General features: G+C 43.3%; 1 protein-coding gene across 7 annotated transcripts in view; it reads left to right on the forward strand.

The window, feature by feature from the left end:
* Nucleotides 1-1692: 1692 nt before the first annotated feature.
* The window catches only part of SGK2 (serum/glucocorticoid regulated kinase 2), a 37197-nt gene continuing 27164 nt past the window's right edge, over nt 1693-11725 (forward strand). For 3 of the 7 annotated variants that reach the window (XR_009557934.1, XM_035121835.2, XM_035121832.2), the window contains exons 1-2: nt 1693-1839; nt 8570-8812. Coding sequence is in view for 5 of the 7 variants with exons in the window: in XM_035121832.2 (XP_034977723.1) it covers nt 8761-8812 (52 nt within the window). In the remaining 2 variants the exon portion in view is untranslated. The other 4 variants (XM_035121830.2, XM_035121834.2, XM_035121833.2 and 1 more) reach the window with 4 other exon arrangements.

Genomic DNA, 11725 nt, shown 5'->3' on the forward strand with positions numbered 1-11725 from the left:
ATTGCAGCCTTTCTTCTGAGTCAACATACTCGGACTTGTCTTGGTAAGACAGGCAGGCTTACAGTTAGCCACTTACAGAAAACAAAAACAATGGCAACTTCTTCTGGACAAGAGGCTTGCCATAATCCACAGCTCAGGCTCCCAAATGATACGGGGACTGGGTTTGTGTGACAGGCTTATAATCTTTTTTTGGTAGACCAATCCTTCCTTCTTTTAAGCATCAAGGAAATTAGGCAATGGAGGATTGAGATTCTGAGAGGCTTAGGCTGCAGTTCTAAATACCCTGGCTACAAAGGGTCTTACGTGAAGACAGTGGGGCTTACTTCCAAGTAAATAGGCACAGTTTAATGGCATTGGAAAGGCAAGACTGGCTAAATGGGATGAATGAGACACTGAACAAGCCTCTAAGGATATTTCCGGGTGGGTGTTCGTTGTGGGATAATTATTTTTTGCTAAATCCACATGATGTCATAGATCAGATCAATCAAGTGGCTTGATCAAACTGCTTGTTGATTTATCTAATCTATGACTGTCAGTATTTTGCAGGAAAGATTTAAGCATATACCAGTGGATGGAAGTGCTCTATGGCAGTTTTAAAAAAGAAATTAACTTCTTATTGTTAGGAAAGTTACAAGGAAGTGCTCTGAAAAGCGTGGTATATCAGGAGGAATGTTCATTGTTGTATAACCTCTCTGCAAACACATTAAAATGAATGCTCAAATAAAGATCAGAAATATTATAACCTCTGGGTCAGCTTTGTGTAAGCAGATCAGGATGAATGCTCAATGAGGAGGCTGTCTGGAGGAAGCCAGATATACAAACACACATACAGTATGAGAATGTTGAAGTCGAAGAGCATTAATAGCAGCTAAACCGTGAGAATTGCAGTCGCCCAGTTTCCACAGAATATCCCAGTTACATGGTGCTCACAGAGGGTGCACGTTTAGCAAGAGTGGTGCTCGCACATTACGTTCAACAAATACACACTCTGTGTACTTGTGCACACAATAGTTCGGCTGCACCCTCATACAGTTATTCATGCTCGATGTTCAACAAGTGCACAGTCAGTATATACAATAGCTGAGCTGCACAAATCAACAAGTGCCCATTCCTTCACCCAAACGCTTGTACATGGTGCAGAAACGGCTTGTCCCTGTGTCCAGTGTAACGTGAAAAACAGAAGCAGCAGCAGGTGACCAAAAGAGAGCTGTAGGGTGCATGGAACACAAAGAGGAGCCACACTACATAAAAATCTGGTCAGGTTGCAGTGCGTGGCTGATGGTGGAACTCCCGAGATTGTGGGCTAGCTGTCAACTGGTCCTTCATAGACATAGCTGGCACAGTCAAAGGTACTCAGGCTGAAGCAGCACTCACATTTCCCAAACCGTCACTGCTGCCGGCATTTAAAAAGCAACTGCAAGCTTTAATTACCTCCGTTTGGCCCCAGCATGTGACTCGCTTCCAGACAACGGTGCACTTTGTTTAAGCACTTTTCATTTTCATCTGAGGGGCTGAGTCTCTAATCTTCCGGTGAGGAAAGCTGCCCTCCTCCACCAACACCACCAGCGGCATTTCCACCCCTCCACCCCCTCCAAGCCAATAGCAGGGTAATAATTTACTTCCCGGCATAAGCCACTCCTCGAAAATATTCTTGTGACCTTCATGCTAATTCATAAAAACGAAAACAACCGTCAGAGCCGGGGAGAGGGAGTCTTGCAAGCAGGACTACTGTAGGTTGTACAGGTTGGCATTCTTCAGCTTCCTGAGAGGCCTTGAGACCCCTGCCTTCTGGAATTCCATCCCCGAATAAGCAAACTTTGGATCTGCACACTTACTCAGGTATTTCTGAAGACTCACCAAGGAAGTGCTTCGGGAATAAACTGATCCTAAAACCATGCAGAATATAGGTGGACAGATCTGCTTGGGCAGTGGGACAGTTAGGTAATTTTAAACTCCAGATGTCATGGTCTTCTGGGGCGCTTGTCTTTAGATGCTAACCTATATATGATTTCATTTGCAAATGGTAAGACAGCTCTGCTGTGTTTGGGGCTCTGCTACTCTTTCTGTTGAGCTGAAGCCCTGAACTTCTGCCTCAAAGACCTGGGCATGTATCCAACATAGTGTTAAGTAACTGTCCCATCAGTGCAAGGATTTACAATTCTGGAACAGGCCTCTCCCCCCTTCTCCCCGCTTGTACGTGTCCTGTGTCCTCCCCAGATCTGCTCTGGGGGATTGCAGATAACAGATTTAGGAGGAGTGAGGGGAGGAGAGGGAAGACAGGATCAATTGTGCAAGCATAAATCCTGGCTCAAAAAGGGTGCTATCCCTTAATAGGCAGTTGAAGTAGGACAATTGCATCCTTCCACACTGGGTTTGAGGTTTTGTGGGCAACAGGCTTCTCCATTCTATGCTCCTAAAAGCTCTTGCTTGGGTATTACAGGTGAAGGCTGCAACTTCTCTCTGTGTGTGTTTGTGGTTGTGTGAAGGAAGAGTTGCAGGATCATTAGGAAGAACAGACCCTATGGTTTCGGGTAGGCAGTGATATAGGCAGACCATGAAAGAGCAAAGCAGGGCTTCCAGATCATACTGTAATTTAGACCAATGATCACTGTGCTGACTGGGGCTGATGTAGACCAAAACACTTGAACATCACTAGGTGGGCAAAGGCTTCCTTAGTAGCATATTTGAGAACATCTGGGGAATGGGAACTGAGGAAATCTCTCTTCACTTATTGTTATTTCTCTGGGAACTAGACTGTGGAAAGGAAGAGATTGCTTCTCTGGAGTGGGCCACATAGTAAAACTGTCAATAAGAAAAAGGAGGAAACTATTGATTTCATAATAATTTTTAAAATTACTCAGAAAATGAAAATGAAAAATGTTTAGCCTCTGTAGAGTCTCCTTCAGTTTTCTTCCATTAATACATTCATACATTCATACATTTTGTTGCCCAAATATTAGGTTAGATGATGTCAGCTGTTCAATGAACATTCATTCTGATTTGTTTGTGGGAAGTTTTGACGATGATGGGTCAAGCAAATGCTATCCCACACTTTTCTGTGCACTTTCCCATCCCTTTCCCTATTGCAAAAGTCCAATTTTGGGCAGGAAACAGGAAGCAGGTTTGCTGCACGAGAGCTCCAAATCAGCTTTAACAGCAAAACCTTGAGTTTTCTGTTTTGTGACTGAATCCTACCTGAAATTAGTGACAGTCTGGAAGCAACACCTGATAACAAATTAAGCTGATGATAGAGAACTGCATGGTGTTCTGTACATCCTCCCCTGATGCTGACCCCTATTGCTCATTGCATGTTCAAAAAAAATCAAACATGAGGGCAGTAGATAATCATGATAACTGCAAGGGAGATCATTGCATTGAGGTTAGGGATGAAGGTGAAATTCAGTTTAGTTTGCATTTAAAGGGGAGCCTACCTAATCCATACTTTCTGAAACAATACACCAACTTAAACACAGCCGTCCATTGAAATTCTCTGAATTTTGCAATGCAGTTCTCCAGCCAAGTCATTTGTATGAAAATGCATATATTAGTGGAATAGCATGCAGAAATCCATTATATAAGGGGAAATTGCATTGCAAAAATGCATATACTAGGCAAAATTTCTTTCAGAGATTTTTTTTTTAAAAAAAGAGAAATGCACTCTAAAATGCTGCTGAATTTTCACGATGACTTGTTTTGTTTTTAAATTGCAAACTGAGGTGGAAATGAGGAGAATGGAACTTTAAGAGCAGACAAATAAAAAACTTGAGAGAAAGTGACATTGACAGATCCACCCATCCTTAACAGAGGCAGGCAAAGGAGGCAGCAACCAGTATCTCCAAACTGTAAGGAACCCAAATATATTAATCCATGCATGACAATTCATTTTAAGTGCTAACAGCTCGTGCATTTCTACCCAGGGGCACATGAGAGTCCATGCGTTACCCTTTGTATAGAAATATGCACCAGTGGCCTGCGTGCATGAATATGTGCATGGTTTAAGCTGTGGGCCTTGTTTGGATGTGGCTTATTTGGATCTCCAGGCTAAGCATCTGACCCTGACTACAAAGTAAGTTGGTGGTAGAGATGATGCATGAGGTTCCTCTACCCTGCTGCTGACCTGTGTTGCTTATTGCATGCCACCATTTGATCTCCCCGCCTTTCATGTACAAAAAGAGAGAGAGTAAACATGATGATAGTAGATAACATTGCTGGCACCAGCCAAGGGCATTCTCCAAACCACTGGATCAAGCCCAAATTTATTCATCCATTCTCAGCAACACACATCTAGGGGTGTTGTCCAGTCAAAATATATCCAATGCTGGTAAGTGATGCATAGATAGAGCACAGTGCCCACAGGGTTCTCACCCCTAATGTTAATGTGGTACAATGGCTAGAGCATTGGACTAGGGCCTGGGAGACCAGGGTTCAAATCCTCACTTAGACATGAAGCTCACTGGGTGACCTTGAGCCAGTCACTGCCTCTCAACCTAGCCTACCTCACAGGGTTGTTGTGGGGATGGAATGAAGTACCTTGAGCTCATCGAAGGAAAAGGTGGGGTCTAAAAATAAAAATGTGTGAGCAGGCCTTAGATCAATTGTGAGGGTGGGCCAAATTATATTAGGCATAAAGGTAAAGGGACCCCTGACCATTAGGTCCAGTTGTGACCGACTCTGGGGTTGCGGCACTCATCTCGCGTTATTAGCCGTTATTTACCTTCCCGCTGTAGCGGTACCTATATATCTACTTGTACTTTGACGTGCTTTCGAATTGCTAGGTTGGCAGGAGCTGGGACTGAGCAACGGGAGCTCACCCCGTCACAGGGATTTGAACCTCTGACCTTCTGATCAGCAAGCCCTAGGCTCTGTGGTTTAACCCACAGCGCCACCTGGGTCCTGTATATTAGGCATACAAAGCTGTAATTTTGGCCTTTTGTCTCTGGAGTTCTGTCAGCATTGAAACGATCTTGGCTGCTTAATATTTAATTTCTGTGTTTAATTATTAAGCAGCCCAGTTCTTCTTTTGACTTGAAGTTGGTCTCAAGAGGGAAGAAGGCATGGCAAGTGGGGACTTCCACAGTTGCTGCCACGTCTCATGCGCTGTGGTTTATCAGCACAGGGGACAAAATGTGCAGGTAGGATAATTTACAGCTTGCTCCTGTTGATTAAGCATTTTACTACCCTGAGAACTGTCTTGATACCAGAATGACAAATGGGAGTCATCTGGGCAGAGAGTGTGCCAAACCTAGTCTCTCTCTCCATCGACTGCCCCAACTCTATCCTTATAATTATTTTAGAAATATAATTTAGTGTGTATGCTCTACTTACGGTTCTTTATCCCTGAACTGATGGCGCTTCAAATAGATGACTGTCCTTGGTAAAGCAGGGCTTAATAGGCTTGTTCACAAGTTCCACTGAATGCGGGTACAAGCTGTCTTTGCATGTGTCCAAGTGTTTATGAAATAATGTGCATTTGCTGATTTGCACAGCTCAGCTATTGTGTATGTGGGTTGTTGAACACCTCAATAGCCATGCTGGGTCCCTATGCCTGTAGCATAAAATCATAGGATTGTAGAGTTGTAAAGTATCCTAAGGGTCATCTAGTCCAACCCCCTGCAATACAGGAATCATAGCTAAGGAATCCCTGACATATGGCCACCCAACCTCTATTTGAAAACCTTCAGTGAAAGAGAGTCCACCACCTTCTAAGGTGCCACTGCCAAACAGCATGCTAAATTGAGAAACAAAAACTGACCCAAGTCACCTTTCAGCTTCATGGCTGAGTTAGGATTTGAACACAGCTCTTTCTCCTACCACCACTGCCTCAAGCCTGCCATTACTCACCATTCATAAACTTTTATTGCGCTAAAAAGAGCCATGGCAAGTCCCTCTGCCAAAGAAAGGAAAAGAAAGAAAGAAAAAACTCACCACGCTACACCATACCAGCTCTCTTTGGTTGACACGTTTGTCCTCCTGTTCCCTCCTGCCCCTCTTTCCTCCTTCATTCTGCCATTTCGGGGAGGGGGAGATATGCTGGTGAAACAGTGACCCATTTCTGTTGGGCTTCCTACAGCCTCCTAGTTGCTAGGCTTCCTGGAAACAATGTTGGACGAGAAGGACCAACCATAGTCTAATTCAGCAAGACACATCTTGTGTTCTTACGCAGGAGTGAATGCTCAAGGTCACTTAACACATTTAGTTACGCCTCAGCTGCTAACGGATCCTAAAGGCGCACCCTTGCTTTGTAAATTTAAGACATATCAGTGGACCACAGGTGTTCTTAGTAAAAGGAGAGGAGAAGAACAGTGCATACAAGGCTGGCATTTGTCCAAGCATAAGACGGCAGTTCGAAAGCACGTCAAAATGCAAGTAGATAAATAGGTACCGCTACAGCGGGAAGGTAAACGGCGTTTCCATGTGCTTCTCTGGTTCTCCAGAAGCGGCTTTGTCATGCTGGCCACATGACCTGGAAGCTATACGCCGGCTCCCTCGGCCAATAATGCGAGATGAGCGCGCAACCCCAGAGTCGGTCACGACTGGACCTAATGGTCAGGGGTCCCTTTACCTTTACCTTTAAGACGGCAATTAGCCGAAGATTTCTGATGCTTTGGTTCCCACAGCAGCATCTCTTGGCTATGAATTGCTCACAGTATTGTAGACTCGGACAAAACGAGATCACAAGATTTCAAGGTTGAACATCCGAGGCATGCATAAATATTGCTCTTGCTGCGCTTGTCAACCGTTCCTTTTAAAGCAGGAATAGGGAACAGATGTTGCTGAACCACAACTACCATCATTCTTGACCGTTGGTCCTGCTGGCTGAGGCTGCTGGGAATTGGAGTCCAGCCAGACCTGGAGGGCCACAGGTCTCCCATTCTCTGTTAATCAATTCATTCATTGTTTCAAGGCCAAATGCTATGGGTGGCAAAGAATAGCAGCACCAGTTCTGTTTACACTTAGCCGCTTGTATGTATCCTTCCAGAATAAATCCAGGGAATGGTGACTTCATGTGATGCACAACAGCAACCACATGTGATAAGCAGAAGCTCTCCTACTGAAAATGCTCCTTTGCTTTGTCAGAGTTAATAACACAGCACGATAAAAACACTTTACTTGAGCACAGGACTTTGCTCCTGACATGTGAGCACCTCCAAGCGTGGAAAACTTTCCACAGTGCACCATATGGTTGCAGTTCTTAAACTATTGCAAAAATAAAAAATGTTTTGGTATATAGTATCATGGCTTCTTGAGACCTATGCTGGCAGAAGATGGGGCAGATTCCATGTAATGTTTTGGTTAAGTTTGTATCTTTTAAAAGCTTCCTTTTTGGACTACATACACTCAGGGTTCAGGACCCTTCACAAAACTTATGTTCAAGCATTTGTGGTTGCTGGGGGGGGGTGGATTAATGGGTTGGGTCTAATGCTGTGCGAGCAAAGTCCCCCAATCTTCTGGAACAGATTTTGAAGGTGCACAGGGAGGTTGCAGGGGAGAAGAGAGCAAGCAGACATCCACTGCACAAGCAGGACAGTAGTGTTGGACACAACCAAGTATCACTATACACCTCTCTAGGACTTTGGCTTATCTGACATGCATTTGTCTCTCACATCTCTCTTTGGATTTCAAACTACTTCACCAGTCCAGACAGGACTAGCAGAGAGGCATTGTGTTTCAAGAGAAATGCTGAATAGCTCATGCTCCAATTGGGTTGCATTTATTGTGTATTATATTGAACTGTGCCATTTTTGTTTTGTGTATATATATATATATATATATATATATATATATATATATATATAATAGTTGTCTCAAAGGATGCTTTATAGATTCCCCAATGAGCTGTCAAAGTCATTTTCAGCAGTCTTCTTGGAACAGCTGTTCCTGGAAGCTTGAGAGACCAACAGAAAACTAGCCTAAGGGTCAACAGCATCTTGGGAATAATTCAAACCCATGGTGCATCCAGACCAGCACTCTTGTCACATTTCATTTGATTTCATTTTACTTTGTGCTCCTTGCTGCCCTGGTTCTGATCTTTCAGCATTTAAAATACTGCTGGATTTGTATGGTAGCGACATGCTCCAGGAAGTTAGATGGGTGGAGTGCCAAAAGGTTTGGGTCCATCACCACTGCTGCCCTGCCAAAGGGGGAGAAGGGGGGGGGGAATTAAGAGAAGAACTGAACAGTCCAACCCCTTCCCCCTTCTGCTTTGCTGGGGAGGGGTTGGATTCGGTGGTGTCCCTCTGCCACAGGAGCAATGAATCCTGTTCTGCTGCCTAAGGTGAAATGGGAATAATCACAAATGCCTAGAGTTTCCTGTGAAGTGACTCTGGAAACTGTAACTATGCAAGGGAAATAGGAGTTTCCTAACAACTCTTAGCACCCTTAACAAACTACAGCTCCCATAATTCTTTGTGGGAAAGCTATGACCGTTTAAAGTGGTATCATACCGCTTTAAATGTATGGTGTGAATGTGGCCTTAGCATGATAATGAGTTTCCACCTGTGTTCAGGCTCAATTGCTGGCATCCAGCCAATGCATAATCACGTCTTGCTTTTTTACTTCCTACCTGTAGGAGAGCTGACCTTAACATTTGCAGGAGAAGGACATAAGATCAGAGACCTTCAAATTACCTCTCTGTATTCCTTGCTGCCTAGACTGCCTTGAGAAGGTCCATTGGACAAGAAAGTTGACCCAGAATTTCTAAAAACAACAACAACAACAACAACAACAACAACCCAGCATATACATTTCCAGGCTGGCTTGATGCACCCATCTGGGATAGAGACTGTCTTTGAAACACTGGGAAAGGCAAAAGGTAAAGTCCAGCTTATTCCTCACCTGTCAAAAAAGGCGATGGAGCTGATCTCTAATGTCAGGTAAACTCTTGGACACTAAGACTTAGAGCATGTACTCTTAATAGAACTAACATGAATTGCTTGATTTTTAACATCCTTTAAATAATATTGCACTGGCACAGTATGGTTTCAAAGTGATTAAAAAATGGATTTCTTCCCACCAATTCCAGCTCATTTTTATGGGTGAAATGGAGCAGCAATAAACATTTAGGGGTTTGAGTGGTCATTGCATGCAAATTGTGTTGTTTTTGTGTGGCATCTGCAAGGTTGCCAACTGACTAAAAGAAATCCAGTCTGGCCTACTCTTTTGCCTTTAACAGCATTAAAGAAATCAGTAGGAGAAGGTTTTTATGGCATGGAGATGGGCATTATCACCTGCTGATGCTTTCAGATCGCACTGCTGTTAAAAATGTCAGCAACCCTAAACCAGCCTCTCTATGACACCCCTTTTCATTTGAAAAATATCTGTCTACTCTGTGCATTTTTAGGGCTTGTTTGGGGTTTTTTTGCAGTCCATTTTTATACCCTCATTGCTACGTTTTTAGCTCAGCTTAATTGTATTTTTATTGCTGGATTCTCTCGAAGGTTTTTTATTTTTATTGCTTGGGTAACTATCTGTAACTTTCTAGTGAATGCTATCATCATCGTAGTTTTAGTTGTTCTGGTATAATAGTTAGGAACTGAGTATTGTATACATCTGTGGTTGTTGGCTTTGATGATTCATATAACAAATTTAATTGTTTTATTGTGTCTGAGGCAAGGCCACTTTGAGTGCAGTAATTTCAGAGAACAGGTTATCAATAATAATAATAATAATAATAATAATAATAATAATAATAATAATACTCGCCCATCCAGTTGGGTTTCCCCAGTCACTCTGGGTGGCTCCCAACAGATTAAAAACAGAACAAAACATTAGACATTAAAAACTTCCCTAAACAGGGCTGCCTTCAGATGTCTTCTAAAAGTCAGATAGTAGTTTATTTACTTGACATCTGATGGGAGGGCGTTCCACAGGGTGGGCGCCACTACCGAGAAGGCCCTCTGCCTGGTTCCCTATAACCTCACATCTTGCAGTGAGGGAACCGCCAGGAGGCCCTCGGGGCTGGACCTCAGTGTCCAGGCTGAGTGATGGGGGTGGAGACGCTCCTTCAGGTAATAGAAACAAATTTCTCTTGGCTTGAGTGGGAGGGGGTGACTGGTGCTAGAATATGCAATACCTCTTTAAGTGGCAAGCAGCTCTTAAAATATATGAAAGGAGGCACATAAGGTTGGTCCAGACAAACAATATTCCTGCATATTCGCGCAAAGAGAGAGAGCAATTTGTACAGTGTCCCTCACTTTATCACTTTCTCAGTTTCTTACATATAAATATTGTATAATAGACCTAATTTGAGGTGTCCCATCTTCCTGCTACTTTGTGGTGGAGCCTTGCCCCCCCCCCTGATGATTTTCTTGCATTGAATAGGAGTGCCCATTTCCCCAAATACCTTACTAATTTTGCCTGCTATCAGAAGAAGCCACAAATCAGTTCCTACTCTACCCTCTTCTGACACAGCTCAGCTTTATTGTAATGCGTGTGGGTTCATAGGTAGCCTTTCAGATATTTGGGACCTAAGTTGTTTAGGGCTTCAACTCCTAATGTGAGTACCTTGAATTGGGCCCAGAAGCGAGCTGGCAACCAGTGCAGTTGCTTTTTCACTGGTTTTATACTCACACATGGAGGGAGCCAATGATTTCACAATGATGGGAATACTTCTTCTTCTTCTTCTTCTTCTTCTTCTTCTTCTTCTTCTTCTTCTTTTTGTATACTGCCCTTCATCTGAAGATCACAGGGTGGTTCACAACATAAAAATACAAAATGAGAAGACAAAATACGTAATAAAAACAAGAACAGAAACAAATAATTTAAAAAACCTCTCTTCTCCTAGCATACCACACCCATCTACTGCCTCAGAAAAGTCAGGACATCTCGTTTTTCCCACAAGAGCATGGCTGCCATTTTGAAAAAGCGCTTTTTCCAGGTCCACAATCTCATGCGGGTCACATGACTTGTGTAGGATTTCAAAACTGGGAGATGGTGTCCTCGATTTGGGCGTCGTCATGTTGGAGGGTATGGCATACACCTCTGCCTCAACACAGCAGCATCACAACAGCATCACCTCTCTCTCTCTCTCTCTCTCTCTCTCTCTCTCTCTCTCTCACACACACACACACACACACAATTACCTATTTGCATATAAATCCCCTTTAAAAGAAAAGACAATATGATTTTTTTTTACCTTGCATATATTAAACTTTTAATATGCAACCATGCAGTAACAGTTACACATACCCAGTTTAGCACTTGCTACAGGTATATGGAAGGGGAAATGCAACAAGCACTGTGTGTATTTTGCACATAACAGAAAACGCTTTATTTTGTGGAAATCTTGAAATTTAGCCTTCTTCCATTATTATTTAGAGGCCCTTCATAATCCAAATAAGCCGTAACTTACTTAGCTTGCATGTAAATCTGGCAATGAGAAAATCCTTTTCTGCCCTCTCCCATTAGTTTCAAGGAGCATGTATAGGATTTATATCCCATGCTGTGCAGAACATGGACACAACTGTGCTGAACAGTGTGGTGGGACTAGAGAGGGTGTGAGTGCCGAGTTGTACACCTGGGGCTACAGGAAGCAGTTGTTAATCAGGTTCTGCCACTCACCCCACCCCAGGCCATGACCTTGAGCTGTGCTGTTGAACAACGCAGGCTGCAAGTTTCTCTGAGCATGCTGAGGCCCAGGCAGAATTCCAGTGAGGCAAAATGGAAATTAATATTTGCATTGATTTTACTTCATCAAAGCGAATATTCAATGTATCTCACACCCTTG

This window comes from Zootoca vivipara, chromosome 7 (genome assembly GCF_963506605.1).
Source record: "Zootoca vivipara chromosome 7, rZooViv1.1, whole genome shotgun sequence".
Classification (NCBI taxonomy): Eukaryota; Metazoa; Chordata; class Lepidosauria; order Squamata; family Lacertidae; genus Zootoca; species Zootoca vivipara.